Source organism: Mustela lutreola, chromosome 12 (assembly GCF_030435805.1).
Source record: "Mustela lutreola isolate mMusLut2 chromosome 12, mMusLut2.pri, whole genome shotgun sequence".
NCBI classification, from domain to species: domain Eukaryota; kingdom Metazoa; phylum Chordata; class Mammalia; order Carnivora; family Mustelidae; genus Mustela; species Mustela lutreola.
In genome coordinates this window covers 33,682,455-33,710,353 of record NC_081301.1, presented here as the reverse complement: position 1 = coordinate 33,710,353, position 27,899 = coordinate 33,682,455, and the positions used below count along the sequence as shown (strand labels likewise).

The 27,899-nt window shown below is 50.6% G+C and overlaps 1 protein-coding gene across 1 annotated transcript in view; it reads right to left on the bottom strand.

Moving 5' to 3' along the window:
- The window catches only part of SHB (SH2 domain containing adaptor protein B), a 136,014-nt gene extending 108,762 nt beyond the window's left edge, over positions 1-27,252 (bottom strand). Inside the window, exon 1 of the mRNA XM_059141317.1 lies at positions 25,941-27,252. Within this exon, the coding sequence (XP_058997300.1) occupies positions 25,941-26,654 (714 nt within the window). The 5' untranslated portion in view covers positions 26,655-27,252. The remainder of the gene's footprint in view (positions 1-25,940) is intronic.
- Between the last annotated feature and the right edge of the window lie 647 nt (positions 27,253-27,899).

Genomic DNA, 27,899 nt, shown 5'->3' with positions numbered 1-27,899 from the left:
AGTGCTTTGGGCCTCAGTGGAAACAACCTCATTCTCCACCTATTTCCTTTCTCATTCTTCAATTTTCTCCTGAGTTTCTGAGTATGGATCTCATGAGGAAGTCATTAGCAGGAGCTGCAGTCTGTTCTAATTATAGAGCACGCTATAGGACTGCCAAGGCCGACGAGGGGATCGTGCCCATGTCTGGCCTCACAAAGGCAGCAGGGTGTCAGGTTAAAGCAGGCCAATGGTGGGACTGCACGGGCTCAAATGCCATGTCTGTCTTGTGCTGGGGTGCTGCACAGATTACGTCCACTCCTGTGCCTGGGTCTCCTCACTGGGGAATATGAAAGTACCTGCGACGAGGGTTGCTGCCAGAACGAAGCAAGAAGAGCTTAGCACAGCACCTGGCACAAAGCAGGAGCTTAGCATGATGTATGAGGGAAATCACCCATTATCTTCGCTTGTCATTTAACTGCAAACCTCAACTCCAAACTGTGCACATGCCCTTTAATTACTGAGGGACTGTGCTATGTGATGACTAATATACTGGGTTGGGAGCAGGGAGGCCCAGCCCTGCTCAGGGGGCTCCCTGATTCTGGGTAACTTCCAGCAATTCTCTTCTCTACCCAGGAGGCCCGCTCCCTCTGCCTCCTGGAGCAGCTGAGACAATACCAACGTAAGGGCCCAGGGCAAACTATAAAGTACCCACGTGAGGGGTCAGTGCTCTCCTGCCTCCAGCTTCAGCTGGGAGTGTAAGAAGGGGTCTGCCTCAGCGGGAGAGGCATTTCCAACTTGCCCATCTGTTGGCTTCCCTCAGAAATCACTGTGACAGGCTCCTCGAAGGCCAGCCCAAGGAAGCAGATGCCACAGCCAGAACAGCAGGGGCCCATTTCCAGCCTGGCCAAGCATGGGCTTTCCTGGGGTGACACAGTCCAGCCTAGAAATCCAATTCCTGTTAATTCCCATTATGGGCCAGACCCTAGGTTTTCCCTGCCCCCCCCCCCCGTGGTAACTAAGGCCCAACCAGGAGCCCCTCAGACCCATTACTCATGTTATAGAACCATACCACTCTTCGGCCGGCTCTTGGGCCCCTGAAATTCCTGCCTCTGCCAGATCACCCAGCGCCCCACCTGTTCTCATCAGGAGCTGCAACCCCACATCTTTCCCACCAGTTCCATGGCTGGGGCCAAGATTCTTTTCCCAGCCACTTTTCAGGACCAGACTGAAAGCTACTCCCGCCTCCTCAAAGGAGCCTGCCTAGATCCCAGTCCAACAATCAGTCAGATGCCCCCCCAACCCTGACCATTTTGCCGTGCAGCAGCAAACCTCATGTCTGCTGCCCTGGCCCCCCACCCCAGCTTCTTTCTCTCCACCTACGCCACAATGCCTGGTTCTATAGTCCCCACTGTGTCCGTGCCAGGGGGCTCACTCAGTACACGTGCAGGGAATTCAACAGCTCATCCTGCCCCACCCCCACGGACAAGTTAACTGTTCTACGGACTTCGACTCCAGGCACTGACCTCATAACTGTGCATTTCTCAGTCTGAAAACAGTGAGTTGCATCCTCCCTGGAAAAGTGCTCTCTGGGGGCAGAGGGGCAAAATGACTTAGCCGAGTGGCCAGCTGCCTTTAGGCAGGAGAAGCCCAAGGTGACTGGGTCTGGGACTTTGTAGTGGAGAATGGCGGTGGGGACAGAAAGGGAAGGTCGATGGTACTCCCCGCCTCCCCTACCACAGGAACCATCAACTGAGTCAGCAAGTCCTGGGAAGAGCTGGGGCGGGCGCCTTTAATCCTCCCTGAACACCCTGGCAGCTGGGAAAGCTCAGAGGGGCAGGCCTGGCGTCAGGGCCCCGGCCCCTATGCTGGGGCCAGCAAGCTGGGGCGGCGGGCAGGCCCTGGCTCTGCCTGGGAGCCCACTCCAACCTGCCACTGCACATAAATTACAGGGAGGAGGCCGATGGCCAACTGGCTTCAAGGCCGGCCCTGCCTTCTCTCCAGCACAAGGAAGCTTTGTGCGGCTCAACACCTCATTATCTGGCATCTCAGCCACACCGGAAAGGGGAAATAATGGGGTAAGCGCGACGCATGTTGTGCAGATGTCCCTCCCTGTACAGACCTGTCCTGGAGTCCCCACTCCCAATGGGGTGAAGGCTCAGCTAACTCCTTTGTATGGCACTTGCAGCCCTTCAATTGGGCCACAAATGTTTCCAGGAAAACTTCCTTCTAGTCTAATTCATTTATTTGTGTAAGAAATCTTTGTTGAGTACCTACTACACATGTGCTGGGCGTGATGCTGGGGTTGAAAGATCCCCACGATCCAGCACCCCAAAGCCTGTGTGGTTCACACACAAGCCCTTAGCTTAGAGCTCTGCATACAGGAGGTGCTGCTCAATGCTCAGGAGCTGTCATTGCTCCCACCTGCCCCCAAAGAGGGATGAAGCAGCTCTTCCCAGAAGCCAACTCCCCTGTAAGTGGGACCACCACACTAGAAAGGTGGGCACCAAAGGCACTGTGCCTTTTGGAGGCTGCCCAGGGGTCTATCATTTGGAGTGCGCTGCTTGCTCCGGAGGGCGCTGGGGTTTGGGGTGTTGCCCCACGCTGGAGTTACTGAAGGTCTGGGGACCTGGGTTTTCTTGATACACTGGATCCTCTCAGCCACTCATCCGACGTGCGTTCCTGGGCCCAATCCAGGCTATGGGAGGTGTTCTCACTGCTGCTCTCCTGGAGCCATGACATGTGTGGCTGCTCCTGCCTGGGGTAGGGACCCAGGTCCCTAAATGAAGCGTGGGAGATTGCGATGCCTCCTCAATGGCATGACAGCCGAGCTGGACAGGGAAGGATAAAGAAGATAAAGGTACAATACATGTAAAGATAGAGGAGCAGGTGGGTAAAATCCTATTGGAAGGCAAGAGGTTTCCAACTGGCAGGCCAGAAAACATGGAGCAATGGGAAGTCTTTCAGGGAGGTAAGGGTCAGCCTGAACTTCATGCTATGAGTCTAAACATGACAGAAGCCAGGGCAGAGTGTTTAAGTAATGACATGTCCAGAATCACTTTTGAAAGACAGAAGATGGAAGGATCAACCAGAGGAGTCAAGACTTAAGCACCATGGGATGTCAGGTATGGGGTTTTTCTTCTTCTGACAGTATTTGAAAAAGCCTTTAACAGTAAGCAATCTGACAGTGTATCAACTTCCTAAACCTTCATAATGGGCCAGACTATACAAGAAGAGATCCTACACAAGACAGCACAGTTGTAGGAAAATATACTGTACCTTTAAAAGACTTCTACTTTTTGACATGAGAACACGGACAACTTCCATGCAACTAAGTAATGATCAAGGATCTCAAGGCCTGTCTAGGTCAGAGATGGCCTGCAAGAGCAAGGCCATGGGAGGGGCCCTCCATAAAATCAGGAGGTCAAAAGAGGTTTGTATCCAACACAGAATAAGTGCAGATGGGCTATGATTATGAAAAGGTATCCCGAAGATGTTTTTTTTTTTTTTAAGATTTTATTTATTTATTTGACCAAAAGAGAGAGATCACAAGTAGACAGAATAACAGGCAGAGAGAGAGGGGGAAACAGGCTCCCTGCTGAGCATAAAGCCCGATGAGGGGCTTGATCCTGGGACCCTGAGATCATGACCTGAGCTGAAGGCAGAGGCTTTAACCCACTGAGCCACCCAGGTGCCCCTTTATTTATTTTTTTTTAAGATTTTATTGTTAGGGGCGCCTGGGCCCCTTCCTCTCTCTGCCTGTCTCTCTGCCTACCTGTGATCTCTGTCTGTCAAATAAATAAATAAAATCTTTAAAAAAAAAAAAGGTTTTATTGTTAGGGAATCTCTATGTCAACATGAGCTTGAATTCACAAGATTAAGCAAGACTCACAAGTTCTACTGACTGAGCCAAGTGGACACTCTCTGCCTAAAGTTTTAGACCAGAGGTCTGCAACGTTTTATTTTTGTAGTCAAGTTTTACTGGAGCACAGCCACACCTGGTCATTTATCCATTGTCTCTGGCCATTTGTGCACTAACGGGCCAGAATTGAACAGACGCAACAGAAACTGTGTTGTCCCAAAGCCTGAAATCCATACCGGCTGGCCCTCTGCAGAAAGTTCACTGGCTCCTACATGAGTACATGGCTCCTATTTGAGACACACGGGGACTTATACTACTGAAAAGAACCAGTGACCACCATGGGAGGCAACGTATTTATTCCCAAAGCTGTTCTGGGCTCCTCTCTGAGTTGGGCTGTCACAGGAGGCCACACATTTCTTTGAACATCCCGGGGTGGTAAACCTTCCATCCTCTAGATTTAATTTCTGGAAACGGCCCAAGGCTTTTCCAAACCAATTCAGGTGAAAAGGTGGATGACCGTGCCAAGGAATGAAACACGCAAGCTTGCCAGGGGCAGGACGCGTGCCTTAAATGCTGGATGAATTGAAACTGCAGTGAGAAATGTGGTTTCATTATAAAGTTGCACAACTTTATTTCTTCTGTCTTATTAATTGGGGACAACAGTCATCTGATGGTTGGGCCTCAGCCTGATAGTAAAAAAGCCTCAGTTGCTTGCGACTACCTCTTACAAGACCAACCGCATTCCACAGAAACCCGCGGGGGGGCAGGGGTTGGGGGGGTGGCTGTCCTGGCAAGTTTTTGAAAAAGACAGGGCCTTGTGACAGAAAAGAATACCTGGTTACTTTCTACATGGAGACACGATAGCCTAGAGAGGGGCTAGGACTTGTCCAAAGTCATCCAGCCATGGACCCTTGAGGTTCAATTCACCCAGGGCAGCTAGGTTCCAAATTCTGAGCCAGGAGCTTCAAGGGTATATCAAAAATGAGCACATGTTCTCAAGGAGTGGAGTCCCTGGTAGTAGAAGATGGAAATGTCTGTTTCCTTATGTGACAAATAGACAATATCCTCCTTGGGAGCTCCTGGGAGGATAAGTGATTTGATGTACCTACGGCACCCAGCACAGTCCAGCATACAATGCGTGCTCAATAAAAAGGAAGCGTGGGGCACCTAGCTGGCCGAGCCTCACGCTCGGTGTAGATTACTTAAAAATAAAAATAAAAATCTTAAAAGAAAAGAAAAGAAAAGAAAGGCAGCTCATAATCTTAGGCATGAGGAGAGCAAGAGGTTTTCTTGTTTCAATATTCCATGATCCTTACCCACAAGCACGGACACACACCCACCCTTCCACACAGGAAACCCTTCAAGATTGCAAAGCTTCACTGGGCACCTGTCATGTGCAAGGCCCAGTTCTGCCTGCCTCCTACAGGGAGGTTAACAGAGGGGAAAAACTGCAATCTGCCTTTGGAGCAGCAATATTCCCAGCCCAAGGGAACAGTCCCATCTCCTGGCTAACTCTTTCAGCTGGCCACAGTTGGAAACACAGCACAAATAGGAAGGGAGAAGCAGAAGCAGATGAAAAGCAGGTTATTCTGGCTTTTAGAGGAAGCCAGGACAGATTTCTTCTGGAGGGGCAAGGGAAAATCCCCACAACTTCCCGAGTCAGGAATGACACCAATAAATCCCCCCACAGTGGCCCTTCTCCTTTCGTGGAAGAGCCCAGTGCACTACCAGGAGTTAAGTGAGAGAGGGTATACAGTTGTGGCTTCCTGTGCCTGCCAACACAGTCCAGTAACAGGTCCTTGCCCGGGCTAAGGCTATGACCACAGACACAGACAGCTGATGTCCTGATGGAACACCAAGGGCCAGCGCTGGCACCCAGCAAGCCGGGTGAGCTTAGAGAACAAAGGGCTTGTCACCACTTCCTGTGATCCTCATCGCCCACATTCCAACACAATGAGACACTCTCAGCCCTGGCTTTGACGTTCAGCAACTCATTCAGACGGCAGGGCTGAGAGGCAGAGAGCCTGTGTTGGCTTACCTTCCATTTTCCTTCGTGTTTGACATAGCATTAGCTTGTTTAAAAAAAAAAAAAAACAGAAGTACTTCTGCGATTAAACGTTTGTTTTTATTTTTTTTTTATTTTTTTTTTTTAAAGATTTTATTTATTTATTTGACAGAGAGAAATCACAAGTAGATGGAGAGGCACGCAGAGAGAGAGAGAGGGAAGCAGGCTCCCTGCTGAGCAGAGAGCCCGATGCGGGCCTCGATCCCAGGACCCTGAGATCATGACCTGAGCCGAAGGCAGCGGCTTAACCCACTGAGCCACCCAGGCGCCCAAACGTTTGTTTTTAAAAACTGAACAGCACCCAGTCTTCCTGTGATGACCATTGTTCACATTTGGACCCATTCATTTATTGCCTTTCTACTACATACGTATGTGGGAATGGGGTAGGGGGAAAATATAAATATTTAGTTTTTTCTATCTGAGCCTTTCCCCGCTTGACTATTCCGCAGTGGAGTTACTCAACTCAGCTTTGGTTGGCTGCGTCCCTTTCCGCTATGTGCGCTACGGGCCCCAAGTTAGCCACTTCTCCTGGTTGGACATTTAGGGGATTTCCAGTTTTTCACCTTCCCATCTGCTGTAGGTTACTGGTAACTAAATCACTGTGACTCTTTTCATTTTATCCTTAGGATCAGTTCCTACGAGGGGAAACATGGGGTCACAGAGCAGGAACTTTTCAGGTCCTCCGTGTTGTTCCTTCACTGTTTGCTGTCACTGTTTCAGACCTGGAACCAAGTTGACAACACTTTAGGGCAACTCTGATTTCCTGGGTCCTTTCACAGCAGCCTTAACAGCTGACCTCGTGACAAGGATAAGCACTCTTATTTTCAAGATGGGAAGACAGACTCAGAGAGGTCAAGCGACTTGCCCAAGGTCACAGACCCTCAACTTTGAATGCAGATTAAGCCTGAACAGTGCTCCTTTACTTCCTGTACTGCTTTTCTCAGAGGCCCATAGACCAGCATTTGAGCAGGTGCTATGCAGGTATTTTAAAATTGATGTGTGAGGGGGCTCAGGGTGGCGCAGTTGGTTGAGTGACCTTTTATTACGGCTCAGGTCATGATGACAGGGTTGTGGGCTCCCAACGGGCTGCTTCTCTCCTTCTGTCCCTCCCCATTTGTGCTCTCTCTCTCTCCATAATAAATAAATGAATCTTTAAAAATGAATAAATAAAACCTATGCATAATAATCTGTAACACACACAACTTGCTATAAATCCCCAAGACATGCCCTACAGGGGCGCCTGGGTGGCTCGGTTCATTATGTGGCTGCCTTCAGCCCAGGTCATGATCTCGGGGTCCTGGGATTGAGCCCCAGGTTGAGCTCCCTGCTCAGCAGGAAGTCTGCTTCTTCCTCTCCCTCTGCCCCTCCCCCTGCTTGTGCACACGCAAGTGTGCACTCTCTCAAATAAATGAAATCTTTAAAAAAAAAAAAAGACACACCCTGTGATTTGGGATCACCTGTCAATGCCTGTTAATGTTTTGGCCATCCAGCCGCAGACCAATGCAGGGAAATGCCACAGTCCTTCAGCAAAAGGGCCCTTTCTTTTACTCACCAGTGGCGATGATTCTCTTTTACCATTAAAGAACTAAGGAGTAGAACCTGCCATGCCCCTAATGGCTAGCGGAATAAACTTTATAATGACAATTTAACTAACTTGTCTGATTTTTAGACAGTGAAGGCAACATGTCCTTAGGTTTCACATTCAAACAAGCCTCTGAAATTCAAATACACCTATCTCCTAAGGAAGTCTGGTTTTCTTCCTACAAGGGAAGCCCCGATTTTCCTTTCTGAATTTTTAGAGGAGGTTGGGGAAGACAAGAACGTATAAACCTCTTGTTTTGTCTAAGTACCCTTTACATATCTAGAGTCCCTTTCCTATCCATAACCATAAGGTGGCCATCAGGAGTATCTAGAGTAAAATTTACTTTCAGAGTAAGAAATGTTTGAGGGCAAACAGAACCTCAAACTGTGAACTTGAAGGAATGCAATCCCCTGAAGTGCTTATAAGGTTGTGGAGAAAAAGGTAAAACCAGAAGAAACCATCAAGAGCAAAGGGTTATGGGGCACCTGGGTGGCTCAGATGGTTAAGTGTCCAACTCCTGATTTCCACTCAGGTCATGATCTCAGGGTTGAGACTGAGCCCCACAGCGGGCTCTGCACTCAGCATGTAATCTGCTTGCTCCTCTCCCTCTGCTCCTCCTCCTCCTGTTCACACTTTCTCTCTCTAAAATAAATAAATAAAATCTTTAAAAAAATAAAAATCAAAATAGAACAAAGGGTTACTAGATTTTCTGGGATAACCAGTCCACAAAGGATCAAACAGGAATATAAAGAGCATTTCTAACTTAAGGAGAGGAACTGAATAGAACAAAAACAAAAACAAACAAGAAAACAAAAAACCACAGACTCGCAGAAAAAGCCTCACAAGAATGAGTCCTCCCCCCTATTCATTGACTGAAACTTCCCACTTCCAAACTGCTTACTCAGCACCCCTCTGCGAGCTGTCACATTCAGCAATTTTTGCTTCTCTGGAGGCTTCATGTCTAATAATCTTTAAGGCCTCCTCGAAACAAGCCAGGATAGAAAGAGGTTCCTCAGCTTTTTCAAAAGCAGGCCCACTTCTATCCTAGTGTGTGGGTGATAAAGAATCAGAATGAAGGGTGCAGACAAGAATCAGGTGGGGTGGGACAAGGGGAAGGAAGGCAAGGCCCCGGCAGCATGCCTGGGTTTGGTGTCTGCCCTCTGACAATAGTCAGGCCCAAGACCTGTGTGTGTGTGCGTGTGTGTGTGTGTGTGATCTGAGCCTTGACAATGTTCTCAGCCATCCTGTGGGCGACTAGGAAGTGATGACACCAATTCCCACCATCTTGTCACTCTGCAGTCACACCACAGATGGCTTTCAGATGGATCCTGAGCCCTCACAGCTCAGCAAGCAGGAGTTGACTGACAGTCCAATTCCCCAAGCGTGTGCCCCATGCGTGCAGCACGAGCCCCCTGAGCCGGACTGATGGCATATTATTCCTGGATCTTTATTTACAAAGTGTCTCTTCTGGGCCCAGGAAGCATGCTCTGCCGGCCTGAGGGGGCTCTCTGACTCAGTGTTGAATGTGGAAGGAACTGGTCGGGGATCCTCAGGGGGCCCTTCGACCAAGCCCAGCAAACATCTTCATCAGGGCTAATGTTTCTTCCCCTCTGGGGACCCAATGGCTCCGGAGCACTTAGTGCTTCTCAAAGAGCCTCTCCCCTGGAGGACGTCCTCTAAAGGTCAGCCTCCCAGCAGCATCCAGAGCCCCAGCGTTCCCTTCCTCTGAAGGCTCGAGCCACACTGCCAGCAGCTCCACCGCAGCCTCCTTCTGCCTTCCAAACCACCGCCCAGAAGCCCCGGAATGCCTCCGGCTCTGGGAGGTGCTGCCATCCAATGGCAGAGCTAAGCCTCAGTCTCAGGTTGGGGGGCTGGCTCCGTGGACCCCCAGAGCAAACCCTGCCCACTCCGCCCTCCCCCTCATGCACACAGCTTCCCTCGTGGACAGGCTGCCCACGTGATGGCTCTGCCCTTGCCGGATCCGCGCTTCTGCAGAAACAACCAGCTAAGGAGTTGCTGGACTCACGCGAGGCCTCCCGCCGGACTCTGTCACCAGCAGGACGGCATGTGGAGACAGACCTCCATCCCCAGTCCAGGCCCAGGGACCCCCAGCACAGGATCTGTCTGATTGACAGAGTGCGGATGGACGCTCTGGCGGACCAGGCAACTTAGACTCCTACACAGGGCATCTCAGCAGGTGACAAGGGGATCCGTAAAAACGTGTCCCCTTGGCAAGGGCTCAATTTCCCTCCATGGACCAGAGTCATTGCCAGCTGCCTGAACATTTCACAGCTTAAGGATACAGATGGGGTTACGCCCTGACTGCCTCTACCTAAGGCACCCCAGGTCTCCTAACTGGGGTCCCCACTTGCAGGCTCTACGAGGCACTCCCCACCCCACCTTTTCTAACCAGTCCTCTTAAGCTGCAAATACACAGGTTTTCTTAAAGCACAGATCTGACCCCATTGCTCCCCTGCTCTACCACTTCTCATTACCCACAGAATAAAGACCAAGTTCTGTGGTCTAGCCCTTGGGACTCCTGGCACTTGGCCTCAGCTCGCACTGCAGCATCTTTCCCCGGTACCTTCTCAGCCTCTCCTTCATTCACCTGAGATCCCTCACAGTGCCCTTCCCGAGACACTCTCCTCACATCCACTAATGTCTAAATACCCCAGTGCTCCCTTTCCACGAAGGCCCCGCTCCCTGCCACCTCCTTCACGGAGCCTTCTCAGTGCTCCTTTGGCAGCATTATCCTGAGAACACACAGAGAAGAGTGCCTGCCCTAAACCAGATGCTTTATCAACTTTACAGGTTTTGAATGGCTTTGACATCACAGTTTTGAGACCCAGGTGATACTGAAGTGACCTCTTTCACTGTTCCCTATAGCTGTGTAGCAGAGAAGTTATGGGTAGACAGAAGCTAGACTAACTACATAGAGCCCCCACCATCTACAGCTTGTACTAGTCGTGTCACTTATGACCTAGGACAATGGACCAAAAACAAAACAAACAACGACAAAGTCCTGCTGGTCTCAGTTTCCCCATTTGTAAAATGAGACTCTTGATAGAACTTACCTCACAGGGAGTGCTGTGGGGTACAGTGAATTAATATACATAGAGCCCTTAGAACAAGGTGATGGTCTGGGGATTTTTTACTCTCCCACTGCAGGGAATCATGGGTCAACACAAACTGATCACCAAGACAAGGGCAGGGCCACTTTTTTGAGGACACCTTCAGGCTAGAAAGGGCAGCTTCACTGGCATCACTGTGACTATAGGAAGCCCAGAGTTCTAGGCTGGGCTGAGGCCGAAAGAATACAAAAACATTCATAAAGCCCTTCCTACTTGCCAGGCATTGTGCTCAGCCACTTAGATTACTTTGTTAAAGCCCCACAATGACCCTATGTACTGCCTCTGGACCTCATCCCCAGAATATTTCACATTTAAAAAGGGGATTCTAACAGGACCACATCAAAGATCTGCCATGAGGATCATACATGGAAAGTGGTATGAAGCTGCAAGGCACAGAGTGAGCGGTCGGGACGCCATCTCTTACTGCTAAATCCACATCAGCACAGATGCAGCATTCCAGGCCTGGAAGGTAACCACCTGACTCAAGTTACGAAGTTTCCAAGCACCAGAGCCAGAATGTGAATCCAGACTTCTGACCCTAAAGTGGATGCTCATTTCACACCACCATGGTTGGACACTATTAGGATTCCACAGTGTTTAAAATAAACAGCTCTGGACACATGTGGTGGCTAGCCCCCACAAAGGGCAAAGAACCAGGACAGAGAATACCCGGCCCCCGAGGCCATGCTACTTTCAACTGGGCCAAGTTGTGCTCTACCTCCTGCCTGTTCAGGACTGAGGCCCTGGATGGCAAGATCCTCCCTCCTCCTCTGGAATCTACTCCCGACTGCTCCTCTACTCTCTTTGCTTTGCTCAAATCCACCTGGCAATCCAACCTTGCTCCCCACTGGGTCATACACTGGGATGATTAACTCCTCAGTGCTAACCTCAGCCCACCTGCCCAGAACCTGGTCTAGCCTGCCACTTCCTCCTGCCCAGGAATCTCCCGAACTCGGGATCCATCGGTGCAATCTACACTTGTGATACTGGAAGGTCCTTGCTCTTAGCAGCTGGTGTCCTGGCTGGGATTCTGGCTCTATGTGGAACTGTGAAAATCTGCAGCTTCCCTCTGCCTTTGAAAACGATCACACATCAGAGTCTCACACATATGAGGGTCATTGTGTGGAAGAACTAAGATTAGACTGGTTCTACTTGACCTCTTTCAAAGAGTCCACCTAATAAACCAGCAGCAGAGCACAGGTCTCGTAACATCAAGTACTCAACAAACCTGTGCTAAAGTGGAGTGAACAGCAAAAAAAGGCTTGCGAACCCAGCTGTGCAAAGGAGTGGGTGGCTACATGGCCTGGGAGGTGACTAATCCCCTCATCACTGAAAGTTTTCAGGCATGGATGCAAGAGGGTTTGACTGGGTGACCTCCAGGCTCTCCTAGAATTCCAAACTAAGGTATGGGACAGCAGCTCTCAACCTTGGCTGTGTATCAGAATATCTGGGGGCCCTCCTGTAACACTGATGACCAGGGAGCCAAGGTGGTCATCAGTCCAGGGAATTGAAATTTTTCAAAAATGCTCCCTAGGTAATTCTAATGCATTACAAGGGCTGGTCTAGGGTTCAGTGATGAGGTATGACACAGAGCAGAGTGAATTAGGTAGATACCCTCAGCCTCTTAGAACCATAAACATGTTCAGTGTTCAGAAATCTGCATTTTTCTTGATTTATTCCCTGTGAATACTCCTGGACTTAATTTGTACCGTTAACACCAATTCATTAATGTCACAAACCTCACAGCAGACATCTACAAGATGGATTATCCTGACACGGCCGGAGCCAGAAAAAGGAGAATATGCAGCAAGGGTTCAGAGAGGGTCTCTTGTTGATTAAAGACACAGGACACCTGGGCTGAGGAAAGGTTGGGGGTGTGGGGAGAACTCCGTCAATTCATATCACTTGAACTGGATTTTGGCGGGTGTGAAAAACATGCAAGTGATCAAAATAACGCAGTCCTCACATGGCACACCTTCAACGTCTTAGCCCTCCCCCAAGTGAGAGCTCTTACCCACAGCGAGCTCCACTAGTGCCCGTGCCCATCGTGGGCTCTGGTGCTTTTTTTTTTTTTTTTTAAGATTTTATTTATTTATTTGACAGAGAGAGATCACAGGTAGATAGAGAGGCAGGCAGAGAGAGAGAGAAGCAGGCTTCCCGCTGAGCAGAGAGCCTGATGTGGGACTCGATCCCAGGATCCTGAGATCATGACCTGAGCCGAAGGCAGCGGCTTAACCCACTGAGCCACCCAGGCGCCCCCTCTGGTGCTTTTCTTCTCCACTCATAGTCCTTACACCTGCCTCTGTCCTCACACTTGAACTCTGTCCTGCATCAGAGGGAACCCTGGGCCTTTCTGATATCCCTCCTTCCTAGGCTCTGAGGGACAGCACAGGGCTTACTCATCGCTCAGTGTTGGCGGGGCTCACTCAGCTCTGCGCTGGGACACACGGTAGGTATCTGAAAAATGTTTGCTGCTCGGGTGACTGAACATTGCATCCCTTTCTCCACAAGTCACCGTGTGAAAGCTGAAGCTGATGCACCCAGATAAGGTCACACAGGCAGGGGAGAACACGGAACATGGTCGCTCCCAATATATACGAACATCCCGCCCCCTGATCCTGGATGTGTCCCCTGGATGGGGACACAGACTCCACCAGGGGTGAGCCAGGGCTCTCCTGGCCTTGTCCCACCCACAGCGTCACATCTGGCATCCAAAGACCAAGCCCTAGTACTCAGTTACTTCCCTCAGGTGTCAGGAATTGAATGTGTAATAAGCGCGTGGTATCTGCAGACGGAAGGTGTCATTTTTACAAAGACAAGGTGAAATCATCATTATCATAATAACTGATAAGACCTAAATGCAGTCATGGTGAAACAGTCGAAATATTTAAGCCTAAACAGGCACCTGGAGAAATACAGATCACAGAGTAAGAAATGAGTAGAGAGGGTGCCTGGATGGCTCAGATGGTTAAACGTCTGCCTTCGGCTCAGGTCATGATCCCGAGGTCCTGGGATCGAGTCCTGCATCAGGCTCCCTGCTTGGCAAGGAGCCTGCTTTTCCCTCTCCCTCTACTGCTCCCCCTCCTTGTGCTCTCTCTCTCTCTCTCTCAAAAACTACATAAAATCTTTTAAAAAAAGAAAAAAGAAAAAATAGAGGATGTCCAGACACAGACTAGTCATTCAGAAAAGCAAAATTAAAACCCTACCTCATACCCTAAAATCAAACTCCAGGCAGATTAAGATTTCAACATTTAAAAAAAAAAAAAAAAAAAAAAAAGTATTAGAAGAAAATACAGGTAAACATTAGAGTAAGGAAGACTTTTCTAAGCACCATACTCCAGAAATCATGAACATTGAGAGCTGTCTAACAACAGAAAACAATTCATTGTGAGCAACAACAATCACCAAACACAGAACTGAGATACATATTACACATCTGTAAGAAATATTCTGTACCCCACAATGGCAGGTAAAGGAGCTGCCATCCTTAATCTACAAAAAGCTCTTACAAACCAATACAAAGATAACCCTGCAGTTGAAAGGAAGATAAAAGTATACAATCTTAGAAAAGAAACACAAATGGTCAAAGCACACAGGCACCAGTCACCCAAGAAACTGCAAATGAAACTAAATTGGATTAGAGTAAAACAGGTGTAAATGTGTGAAGTCTTTCTAGGATACAATATGAAAGCACGTATCAAAATTTTTCCCTTCTTACCCAACAATTCTCCTTCTGGGACTCAGTCCCAGGGAAACCATCACAGACTTCCGCTGAGAATTCAGTTACAGAGATGTTCATTAGAGCGATGTTAAATTAGGGAAGACTACAGAAAGCTTAAATGTACAAACAGAATACCACACACACATTACTGTTGTTGAATGTTTAGGATAATGGAGACATCTTTCCCCATCTTGAAACAAAAAGAGAATAAATACAGGCAATATTACTTGATTGTTGTGGGGGGAAAATGTATATATATATATATATATATATGCATTGAAAAAAGGCTAAGGGAAAAACAGTAAAATGTTAACGATGGTTTCTTTGAATTATAGAATTAGAGTTGGTTTCTATTTTAGTTTTGCTAATCTGCATTTTCTATACCAAATTTGCCTTAGTTTTGTTTAAAAAAGGCGGTGGGGGGTGGGGTTGGAGTTCACAGATATAAACATTGAAACATACCGAAAAATCCAAGCTTGCGGTTCTGAGGACTACCTCAGAACACAGCCAACTCACAACTGCCCCCCACGGAAGGGCAGGTAGAGGCTGCACCATTCCACAAATGCCATGCAGGCTCCAAATCACATGCATGGCTTTGGAATGCACCAGAGGGATTACAGGGCTGTCTGGCTTTCAGGGAGTGCACATCCGAAAAACAGTGAAGCTTCACTATAAAGAACCTTCTGGTCATTTTCATTTTCAGAATTTAGTCATGGCTTGGAGAAACCAGGAAAGTCCCATTCCTCCAAACACCTACAGTGTTCGTCTCCTCCCTGTAGGTCACATACTGCTGGGCCCTATGTAAGGGAGAACTTTCCCAACAATCACAACTGCTCAGCAATGAAATGCTCTGTTTAGCAAAGGAGGCAGGCTCCAGCCCTGTCCCTGGAGACTTAACCTTGGCACTCAACTTTACCCTTCTGATGTGCCCAGCTCAGGCATGTAACATAGCAGGCGGCCTCTTTTAAATGTGGAGAACTGGGGTAGTTTCAGGTGCATGGCAGGCAAGGCCCTTTACACACAACCCCCTGCCACCTTCTCCATCACCTACAGTCACACGAAGGCAAGCCCCGGGCTCTGGCCCAGCAGTGCTCCTCTTTTGCTCTCAGCCACCGTGGACAGGATGCCTTCTGTCTGGGATGCCCCATGTGTACCTTCCTCTGAACCCAAAGGGTGGTTTTCCCCAGCTGGGATGGAGGTTCCCCCATGCCTCCTTCAGGTTCTCAGGAACCTCACAGGCCTGGAGGTAGCAGAGTGTGATCTGCTCTTAGCCCTAGGACTAATGAGCCCTGGGTCATCCCCATCTGCTGAACCACAGGACTGCTCCTCTGTTGTCCTCTCCACCTGGGTTCATGATGAGTTATCCTCCCTATCACTCAGGCCAAGACTTTGGCATCACCCTTGACTCTCTTCCCCCTCACACCTCACAGTGCACCCATCTGTCAGGAAATCCTGTAGCTCTACCCAGGACATGTCCTGAGGTCCGTATCTTCTCCTCACCCACCGCTAGTGCCCCTGTTCCAGCAGCCACATGTACCCCAGCTGGCCTCCCTGCTCACCCTTGAAAGGCTGTTCTCAGCTAGGCAGGCAGAGTGATGCGCACAGAATCCAAGTCAGAGCCAGTCATTCCTCTGCTCAGAACCCTCCACTGACTTCTCATCTCACCATTTCAAGTGAGAGACCCTTCCAGTGGCCCCAGGGCCCACTTCCCACCTGCTCCGCCCAGGCATGCTCCTTTCCCTGAGGGCCCTGGGCCTGCTCCTATCTCGGGGCTTTTACCCTGACTGCTCTTTCCGTGTGGAATGCCCTACCCTTGCAGCCATGGGAATCCTGCCTTCAAGTCCTCAGCAAAGCCCTCTGAGACCCCACTTAAAATGGCACCACACCCCAAACTCAGGTCCACCCTAGGCTCTTTATCCTGCTCCACCTCTCTGGACACTTCCTATCGGACACACTATCTTCCTATCTGATATTTGCTGGACTCCTCTCACAAAGGAGCAAACTCAGGGGAGCACAAACTTACAACCCCAAGATCAAGAGTTGCATGCCCTACCTAATAAGCCAGTCAGGTGCCCCCAGGGAGCACACATTTTTATCGGTTTTGTTCACTGCTGTATCCCTAGCACCTCAATAGAACACCCAGCACCATAGCAGTGCTCAGTAATGCCTGCTGAATGAATGAATGAACGAACGGGGAGAAAAGTCTTGGTATAAGTTCTCATGGCCCATTTGAGGATTTAGGGTCCAGCCTGCAAGTAAAGGTCCAGCAGTGGGCCAGTGTTATCCACTTCTCCCCACTTCACCCACCTGTCAAGTCACTTCTCTCATGGACCTTGGGAAGCCCCTTTCTGACCATCATTCTTAAGTCCTGCTTGGAAAACACAGGGCGTGAGTCATTCCCCAGGGCCCTGACTCATTCTCTCTCCATTCCTTGGACCCACCTCCAAGATCCTTCCTCTAAGCATAATGGGAAATCCAGAGAGGGCTCCCCTTGGAGAAAATGGAAAGGAACTGAATGATTTAGAGGAAAATTCAATTCTTCCTGGCTCAGCAGTTGAGAAAGCAAAAAACTCTCAGGAAGCTAGTGCCTCTGAAAGTGAAACATTAATAGAAATATTACTGGAAAATACCAAACAGGAAGAGAAGGAAAATTCCATTGTGGAAGCAAGGTCCTCTGTCGATGCTCCTTAATGGTCTCAGTAAAGTATTTCAGAATCAAAACATGGAAAGAACCGGAAATCAATCAGGCTGTCACCCTTCCTGTGGACTGGAGCTTTGGCCAAGCCACCTCCACACCCGCAGCACAAAGGGCAATGGGCTCAGAACAGAAGATCCACAGCCTGGCCACCGGCTCAGCCAGTACCTGCTGTGAAGGAGGGCAGATTCCATTCCTCCCCTGAGCCTCAGTTTCTCCATCTGTAAAATGGGGGTTATAGCACCTTCATTACAGACTGACTCTCAAGAAGCAAATTAACTATAGGTATGAAAATGCCCTTAAGTTATGAAATACTTACATAAATGTAGGAATCAGTTGCTCCTATAAGGCTCACAAATGGTATTTCCTTCCTTCCTTTTTTTTTTTTAAGATTTTATTTATTTGACAGAAAGAAAGTGAGAGAGCTCATTAGCAGGGGTAGCAGCGGGAGGGAGAAGCAGGCTCCCCATGGAGCAGGAAGCCCAATGTGGGACTTGATCCTAGGACCCCAGAATCATGATCTGAGCAAAAAACAGATGCTTAACCAGTTGAGCCACGCAGGCGCCCTGAGGGGATGTCTTATAGAGAGTAAGTCTAACCACAAGTAAGGTAGAGGAAATTTAGGCATGAGACTATGCAACCTGATAGGGTATGGCACATGGGCCAAAAACAAAGTTCTGGATCTGGTTCCAAATCTCATCTCTGCCACTTACTGGTGGTATGGACCTTAAACAAGTTACTTAACAGCTCTTTGCCTCATATGTAAACTGGGAATGACAGTAGCACCTACCTCAAAGGATTTGGTGTGCTGTAGGAGTAAATGCATATGTAAAGCACAATGGATAGTGCCTGGCTGAGTATGTGTACTGGAAGCACTTCAATTGAGTGGAAAGCTCCCTCAATTGAAGTGACAATGCTTTCTTTACTCAAGTGCCTCCTCCTCCAAGAAGACTTCTCTGCTTCTCTGTTTAAAAAAAAAAAAAAGCAAACAACAACCATCCCCCGCCCCCCTTATCCTGCTTCTCCTTTGGCTCCATGGAATCAAGGTTCTGCCCAGAACAGTCCCTGTGCCAGGATGGCTCTCAGCCCACCTACACCACTTTGTTTACTGATAAATTCTGCCATACAGATCTGTATTCTCACCTGCTTCCTGTGTCCTCACCAATAAGCTCCTTATAGGCTGGCACTATGAACCCCCAGCTCATCCCTGTACCCACACAGCTCCTGACAATTTGGCAATTTCTCAGTCAACACAGCCCAAACAGAAATTACAAAGAGAGGGCGGCAGAGACCACAACAACCTCTATCTCCATCCTACTGGAAACCCATGGCCACCACTCAGAATGCCGACAGGTGGTGCCAGCAGCCAGCCAGCATCCCAGCTCTCTGCTTCAAAGCTATAAATCCTGATTTAGTTTCTAGGGCCAAGCCTGACCTCCCCCTTCTCCCACAGGCCACTACCTCTTGGCTCTCCCAGCACAAGATGTAAAAGCTCCAAGATAAACCACCCAGGGGAGCGCTTGACACAGGCAGGTTGAGCTTTGTTAAATGACCAGAGGAAGCCACACCTGTTTCAGATTTGCCCCATAACGCCTATTTTATGGGTTAGAAATGCTTTGGGGGTGGGGAGAGGATAAGGTCAAGTCTTGGAGGTTAAGTAGGGGGAAATCAGTCCTGTTCTGAGATTGTCAGATTAGACGATGGCCACCGGATCTCCTTTTAAGGAAACTTGGGCTCCTTGTTGATAAGTCCAAGGTGCCATTAGTTTTTGGGGGCTTTTCCCTTAAAACAGCATGCACAGGCTCACCAATCCTTGGAGGAAGGGAAGGCTTGGTGTTAGAATGAGAAGATGTGACAGTTACAAGACACACATTTTGTGCAGCTGTCCCTCGAGAAACGCCAACTCTGCGTGCAGAATTTCTCTATAAAATAATTCAAGGCCTGCATTAACATTTCATTTATGGAACTCCGAGGCAGATGGGGGAGGGAGAGAGTAAAGCCAGCTCTGGGGCCTTTTCTGGAGACCACCAAAGCCCAGACTAGAAGGGCTGGGAAATCAGGCAGAGGGGTATAAGAAGAGGAACACATTAAGCGAAGGGAGGAGACACATAATGCACATTTCAGTAAATATCGGAGCCTTACTATCTCCATTTAAATCACGGAAAATAGTAAATTGATAAAAAATTTAATAAGCATATAAACTTGGAATCCAGATTGCACAGATGTGATCCTGGCTGTGTCACTTGGTAGCTGTGGGGACGATAAGCAAGTCACTAACCTCAAAGCCTCAGTTTCTTTATCTATAAAGTAAGGGCACTGCTACCTGTGGTGGATGAATCGCATTGAAGGCCTTGATTAATGGCCTGCCCGCATCCCTGCCTTTTGCCATGTGATTCTGCAACTCCTCCTCTCTTCCTGAATCCTGGCCGGCCTTGTGACTTGCTTTGGTCAACATAATGCAGCAGAAGGGACAGTGTGCCAGTTTCTAGCCTCAAGAAACCTTATGGGCTTCTGTTTTTTTAGAACACTGCCATGATCATTGATCATATGAACAAGGCTAGATGGTTGGAGACTGAGAGACCCCCATGGGACAGAATCCAACGTCTCAGTCAGGACCATCCTAACCTAGCTACACCCAAACATGTAAGAGAGCCCAGCCAGGATCAGCAGGGCTGCACATCCACCCCAAAAAGACCGCAGATTCATGTGTGAGCCCAGCTGAGACCAGAAAAACTAATCAGTTGACTCATGGGCTTGTGGACAATCATAAAGGCTTATCATTAGGATAGTTGGGTGGCTCAGTTGATTAAGCGGCTGCCTTGGGCTCAGGTCATGATTCCTGGGATGGAGGCCTTCAGTAGGCTCCTTGCTCAACAGGGAGCCTACTTCTTCCTCTGCCTGCCCTTCCTGCCACTTCTCCTGCTCGTGCTCTCTCTCTCTCTTTTTTTTTTTTTTTAAAGATTTTATTTATTTATTTGACAGACAGAGATCACAAGTAGGCAGAGAAGCAGGCAGAGATAGAGGAAGGGAAGCAGGCCCCCTGCTGAGCAGAGAGTCCGACGCAGGACTCGATCCCAGGACCCTGAGATCATGACCCAAGCCGAAGGCAGTGGCCTAACCCACTGAGCCACCCAGGCACCCTGTGCTCTCTCTTTCTAACAAATAAATAAAGTCATTAAAATAAAATAAAGGCTTATCATTTAAAGCAGGGGTTGGAATCTATAGACTGTAGGTCAGCTGCCTGTTTTTGTCAATAAAGTTCTTTTTAAAAAAGATTTTATTTATTTCAAAGAGAGAGTGAGCACATACATGAGAGAAAGAGAGAGAATGAGCACGTATGAGCGCACGTGAGCAGGGGAAGGGGGAGAAGCAGACACCCCTCTGAGCAGGAAGCCTGACACGGGGCTTGATCCCAGGGTCCTGGGACCATGACATGAGCTGAAGGCAGTCATGTAACTGACTGAACCACCTAGGCACCCCTGTAAATAAAATTTTATTGAAACACAGTTATGCCCTTTAAAAGATTGTCTATGGCTACTTTCCAACTACAAGGGCAAAGTTGAACAGTTGTGATGAAGACTATCTGGCTTTCAAGCCTAAAATTAAGAAAATTTCTTAATTTTGCCCTTTAAGAAAAAGTTTGCCAACCCCAAGTTTAACATCACTGTGTGTAGGGTGATTTGTTATGCAGCAATAGCTAACTAATACAGTATCTAGACCTCTTCTGGGGTGATTGTAAGGATTAAATGACCAATTAAGTGGTTAGCATGAAGCCTAGAGAATATTTCTCTTCCGGGTAATCAATGGAGAAAACCAGGTTTGATAAAAGCAGCATTTTTCGCATATAACTTTCAAGGGACAGGACTTCAAAAGAGAAAGCATCCCAAGCCAGACCACAGATACCAACTTTGGCTCTTACCTTTCCATCTATTACTTTCTAAGAACTAGAGAATATGCCCATTAACAAAATGGAAACTGACAACTCATATTTGACTGAGGCTTCAATCAAGCCATGCATCAATAATTGCATGTGAAAAGGCCCCAAAGACCAGTTACAACTAACTCCCCAGCAAGGCACACGAGACACCCTTTTCCCTTTCTGACCCCAATCTCCCTCTGTAATGCCCCTACCACACCTACTCTGCTGAGCCTCCAACCATTCTTTCCCAAGCCTCCAGGCTATAGCACAAGCTGTTCTATCTCTTCTGCAAGCACCCCCTCCCCAACCCCTGCCCCATTCCCTGCCCAGGAAATTCCCACTCATCCTTCCAGAGTCTACCTAAATGTCACTTCCTCCTGACAGGTCTCTTGGACTTCCCAGAGTCAAGGCCTTACCAGGCCCTTGCACACTCTTCTGTTTTGGCATTCCTTAGGTCTCCTTAGCTATTATCTGTCTCCCAGACTAGACCTTAAGAAGCTGGTATTTAACTGCAAACTGAGACGTTTCCTTCTTGGAAAGCTGGCCACCACTTATTCTCTGAATATCCTGTCTAGCATGCTGCTCAGACACTCTGCTGAATGTTTAAAAAAGAAAAAAAAGGTTAGGCATGATATTATTCTTTAGGAAACATGTTATTTAACTCAACCATGTGGATGCTGACAGAATATAAAGTGTTGGTACACATTAGCATGTATTTAAAACTCGGGAAACTGATGTCATCATGCATTTTGACTTTCTCAGTTGTGGTAGAAACATTTACTTAATTATGATAAAAGAAACAATACTTCAGCAGAAAACGTAGTAGGATGAGACCTGTTCAGCTGCACAAAGGGAGGAGACTGACCAAGCTACTGGTTTCTTTTGTCACCGTTACTTTTTTATAAAGACAACCCGAAAGAATGATATTTCTACTGACAAGTTTCCTTTTCTCTTCCTGGGAGCTTAGGCCCTCATGGTCTCTCACCCGGACTCTAACTGTCCCCTAATCTGACCCTATAACCCCCCCCATTTTGATAGCCCAATCATGGCTCTGAGTCTGTCCCATTCTCAGCTCACCAGTTACAAGGACTTCCTGTGGGGTCTAAACTCAGCCCCCCACCTATTTGATGTCATCTTTCATTCCCAAGGGAGGCACAGAGCAAGAACGCTCTGGTTTCCAAGAACACACTCCATCCCGAAGTTCTGTATGTGCATACACACACACACACACACACACACACACACGCAAGCAGACTTACATTCACACATGCACACAGAGCCCTGACACAGAAGTCCTGCCCCCTCCCCTGCACTGAAATTCCATTTCCATCTCTAGATCCAGCTCAAAGCTGCCTCCTAGGTAAAGACCACACGAAATTCCCCAAGACCAAACCCTGGGGGAAACAAATGATGAAGATAGTGTGTGACGATCTTCTCCAGAGACTTAGGCCAGAGATTACTGGCAAGTCTTCTGCAGCCTTCATTCCTTCCCCCTCTTTCACATGATTCTAAAAGGGCTAATGCTCAAGACTGGATGCTTTGCGGGGCGGTGGCGGGGGGGGGGGGGGTTGCACGTGCCAGAGAACTCACTGGGAGAATGAAATGATGCCTAAATGCAGAATAGGAAGGCATGAGGCAGGGCCCCCAAAGATAAACCATAGTGGGACATGGCACTGGAGGCACTGAAAGGATGATCGGTGGACCAACAGCTTCCACTTGACACCACAGTTAACTCCCAACTCAGGCCTGATGCTATAAACAAACACAGGGCCTGGCACCCACACAGTGGGAGTGCAGGGAGGAATTCATCAGCCTCATGGGTTCTTCTTGTCTTATCCCTGACAACTGACAAAAGGAAGCTGGGCCTGAGATTAAGTGGGGCACTAGAAGTGGGTTTTCCTGGGTCCCTGCATGAGGGGTAGAAGGCGGGCTCTGAGGTGTTCAGGACTCGATCCATACAGTATGCCTGGCTTTCTGAAAGCTGTCTGGCTGAAAATAATGTGGAAACCAGGCTGCATCCAGACTGCCTGACCAGGTACGGCAAGGGGGAGAAGGGGGTTGGCCTCACACGAGTAGACAGCCCTACACAGAGGACAGAGATGAGGGGATCTAGAGTCTTTGCATCCCAAAGCAGTTCCAACCAGAAGACCCAGGGGGAGGGTTAAGAAGTCATTGCTACATAATGGCCCTGCTGATACCAGGATCAGCAGCAAAAAAGATCACCTAGGAACTTGTCAGAAACGCACATTCCCAGGACCCACAGTAGGCTAGATGAATCCATTTTAAAGAGCCCTCCAAGTTCTGGTTTGAGAACCACTGCACAGTGTGACTCTTGGTGGCTGCCTCCCCTCTTCCTCATTAGAAAGAACATCTGGTGGCCGAAACTCCTGTCTCTGGATCAGAACAATTTCTCAAAAGATCAAAGGGCTCAAAGTCACAACCCAGTAGGTGAAATGCAGTCAAGAGAGATTAAAAAAAAACAAAAACAAAAAAACCACCTCTGTTTGCTCACATCACTTAGCAGCTAAATCCCTTCACTGGCCCTCACTGTGCTTAGCTTATAAGGTCCTCCCTAACATAGGCCCTGCTGTTCCCCAGGGGTCCGGCACAACTCTAACCTCTCAATGCCAGCCACAGGCACTTTACCAGCATCCCAAGTGTCAGGCTTTCTTTCAGCAGCCAACCACAGCCACCGCCCCTCCCCCCAACTAATGGCACTCCCTGACCACCCCTACTTCACCCCTCCTGTAACAGCACCCCCATCACAGCACTCATCATCCACACTGCACACTGAGCCATAAAATTCCAGCACCCAGCAGGGGAGGGCACAGAAAGGAGCCATAAAAAATACTTGATGGTGAGGGGCCCCTGGCTGGCTAAGTCTGTAGAGCATACTCTTGATCCTGGGGTTGTCGGTTTGAGCCCCACAGTGGGTGTAGAGATTATTTAAAAATAAGATCTTAAGGGGTGCCTGGGTGGCTCAGTGGGTTAAGCCTCTGCCTTCAGCTCAGGTCATGTTCTTGGGGTCCTGGGATCGAGCCCCGCATCAGGAGCCTGATTCCTCTCTCTCTGCTTGCCTCTCTGCCTACTTGTGATCTCTGTCAAATAAATAAAATCTTAAAAAAAAAAAAAACAAAAAAAAAAAACCTTGATGAACAAAGCCAACTCTTAAACACACTTGACATTCCAGCTATAAGCCTTATCATCCCTCAGTACTGAAATAGTCTTAATTGTAATTAGGGGGGAAAAATGTCTACTAAAGTTTTGAAAGTCAGAAAAGAAGACTTTACAAGCGACAGGAGAGAAGATTTGCCCACCAGGGAGGTGGTTGTGGAGTAACCAGCGGGGCGCCAGGAGTCTAGCACCATCCACTGGGAATCTCTCCATCTTTACAGATGGGGCCTTGCTCAAACCAACCATACTGAGGAACGGCAGTCTCCCAAGCCAGCACCTAGCTGAACCTTAGCCATATGTAAGATAGCAGGGAGCCTCTTGGTGTTTCCCTCACACATTAACCAGAAGCCCTTCACCCTGGGGGCTCTCAGAGAAACCTTCCCCTCCTCCAAGACAGCACCTGGGTGGACACCTGGCTCCCACCTTCTTATAGGAAGCCCTGAGTCCATGCTTCCAAGGTGTGCCCCCAAACTGGCTCAAGGGAGATGTAGGATTCCCCCCCCCCCCCATGGCCCACTCAGCCTTCAGCAGATCCAGAGGGGAGGGGATACTCTTGGGAACTGGGAACTCAGAGAGAAAAAGCCAGACAGAAAAATTAAAAGGAAGGGCATCCCCTTACTTCTCCTGCTTGGAAGACAAAAACATCCCTTTCCAAGCACCAGCTGGCAGGTAGGAGCCTGTCTCACTCCTGTCTGGACATCCAGTCCTAAAAGGAACTCAGACTATCAGCCTTCCCCAGCCCACGCCTGAGAAAAATTTATCTTTGGGAAAAGGTGGGGGTGATGGGGAGAACAGGAGGGACATCAGCCTGACAGGGCACTGGGCCTCAGATGTAATCAAAACACTGTATTCCACCATAAGTAGACAGAACAAGTATTATTTGATGGGGGAAGGGAGGGTGCCACAGGAGTGTGAAGGAGGAAGAGAGGGGCCCAGTCTATGTGGTGTGCTTCAAAGAGGGGGATTAAAATGGCCTAATATACTGGTGGGGGGGGGGGGGGGTTGTCACAAAGTGGTCTCCCTCATTCCTGGGGCTGTATGGGGAGGGATGGAATCAGGAAGAAAGAGGTGAGGATTGGAGGGTGAATCGCTTTCCAGCCCGATGAACCTGGTGGAACCCCTTGTGCGCTCTGCGGGAGGAACTGACTTATGGAAGTGGAAAGCTCCTGGAGGCAGAGTATTTCAACCGGAAAAGCATGTGTGGGGGTTCCCAGGGCAGCCCCAGTACAAAAGGCCGCTTGGATTTGGAAACCCAGCACGAGGGGTGGGGCAGGGCAGGGCTTTTAGTAGAATTTACATATACACGTTTAAAAAGACAGTCGGTCCGGATCTGCCACCAAGAATGCTGTGTAATATCGGGAGAGTCCCTTCCCAGCTCTAGACCTCAGTTTCCCAACCACAGTAGTGGGGGGGGGGGGGGAACCAGAGAGTAGAGGGAAAAACAAAAACAAAAAACGCTCCTCTAAATCCGTGCCAGCTCTGACTTTCAGACTTTAGGTCTTGGGGGACGGAAGGGCTGCTGGGTTTTTCTTGGACAAGGCTGCAGGACGCCCTGGTCAGGTTACTTCCCAAGGAGGACACCTGGCTGTGGGCTCAGAGAGGGGACGTTTTAGGAGCAGCAGTTGAGACTGTGTCAGAGGCCAAGGATCCCGGGGAAAATGCGTGCGATAGGGAAGAACTAGGACGCGGCGAGGGAACCCTTACCCCAGGGTCCTAGCCGGAAGCTAGGAACCATGAAAGAACCAGAGCGTTGCCTCAGTTTCCCCGTGCACACAGTGGCTAAGGAACCTGGGGTGAGAACAAGGGGTGCCTTACCTTGTCCTTTTTGCCGGCCCCGCTCTCCTCCGCGGCCGAGGCGGCACACTTGTTGAGCAGTTTCTTGCCACCGCAGGCCGTCGGGCTCCAGGTGCGGCCACCAGAGCAGGCACCCCCCGGGAGGTCTCCGGCACCGCCCGCGGCGCTCTCCACCTTGATGAGGCGGTGCTTCGGAGAGATGTAGCGCACCTCGACAGGGGTGGCTGGCCGCCGCTCGCTGCTGCTGCGGTAAAGGTGCGGAGAGCCGGAGGACGACGACGAGGACGCAGCAGCGCCTGCGCCCGACGAGGCACAGCAGCAGCCCGCGGCGCCCGACGCGGACGAGGCCGAGAAGGCGCGCTGGCCCCCGCCCGGCTCCCCGCCGCCGCCGCAGTAGTCCAGGCGGCACATGGCGCGCAGTTTGCGCAGCGACGAACCGGGCCCGTTGTAGGGGTCCTCGAAGTCGCGCTCCTTCTGTGCGCGGTAGGCGCGGATGAGGTCGCTCGTGCTGCCGCTGTCGTCGGGCAGCGAGCCCGACGAGGTTGAGAAGCAGGAGGCGGCAGCCGGACCACAGGACGCCGAGGCACCCGCCGAGGCCTGCGGTACAGCCTGGGGGGGCTGCGAGGGCCGCTCGCCCCGGCGCCGCTGATCGCGGTAGTCCGGCCGCGGCGGCTGCGGGGGGCTCTTGGTCTTGCTGTTGCCCAAGCTGAAGTACTTGTTCAGCCACTTGGCCATGGCGAGAGGCCGCCTAGGGCCGCGGCGCGGGAGCCCTGTCCGCCGCCGCGGCCATTCGGGGAGCAGCGCTGCGGCCCAGGTCCCTCGGCGCCCCGGCCCCGGCGGGGGGCGTCCGGGGCGCCCGCTCCCGACGCCAAGTTCAAGTTCTCTCCGCTGCCTCCTGCCGGCCGACCCCGGCTTCCAGCAGCTGCAGCACCGCCCTCCGCCTCTGCCTCTCGCCGCCCGGGCTTCGGCTCTCTCGCCCCTTACGGGCGCGTCTCATGGGATCCCGGCCCTCCGCCCCGCGGACAGCGAAAGGCCCGGGCGCCCCCCAGCCTGGGACGCTCTGGCCGCGCGCTCCGCCGCGGAGCGCTCTCCTGCCCCGTCTGAGCCGCAGCCTCCGCCTGGGCCGGGATCTGCGGCTGCTGCGAGAACTTGTCGGCGTCTTTGGCCCCCCTTCTTCCTTCCCAAGAGCGCTGGGGGAGAGCTTGGCCCCGCAGCCGGCAAGCAAGCAGCGAGGGAGAGCGAGCGAGCGATGAAGGGAGGCAGCCGGCGCCCGCCCGAGCCGCGCGCCCGTGCCCGTCCCGGCGGCGCCTGCCGCTGCCGCTGCCGCCGCCTCCCGAACCGCCGCGTGTGTGACACTCGGGCCGCCAGAGCCCGCCCCGCGCCGCTGCCCCGCCCTCCCTGGGCTCGCGCGCGCGCCCCGCCCCTAGCCCGCCCCCGAAGGCCCCGCCCCGTTCCCCCCTGAGAGCGGGGCAGCCAGACCGCGGCCTAAGCCCCGCCCTCCTCGTGCCCTGGTCTTCTGCAGGCGCTGCTCTCCACCTCAGCACGCGCCACCACCCGCGGCAGCCTCGGCGCCAGCCCCGGGGTGGCGCCTGAGGGCACCGGGGTCCGGCAGCGCTCCTGGCCCCGCCTCGCTCGCAGCCCGCCGCCGCCTGGGGCGTGAGGTTGCCAGCGAGAGTCCGCCGCGCGCTAAGGCCAGACCCGGGCGCGTCTCCTGGTCCCCGCGCGCTGTGCGCCTCAGGGACCCACAGTTGGAGGCTGCGGGGAGCGGGGCTGAATTATCCCGGGACATTTCTAGTTTACAGTGTGAGCCGCGCGAAGGAACTGACGCCCTGGGTCCCCTCCAGGACAGGGTGCCTTATCCCCTTCTTGAAGGGACGGAGACTCGGGTTCAGCCCCCACGTGCCCAATCTGCGGAGGAGTCTCTGTGCTAATGAGCGCGTTAGCAGTCCCGCTGACGGACACGGCCTGGAGGGGCGGCCG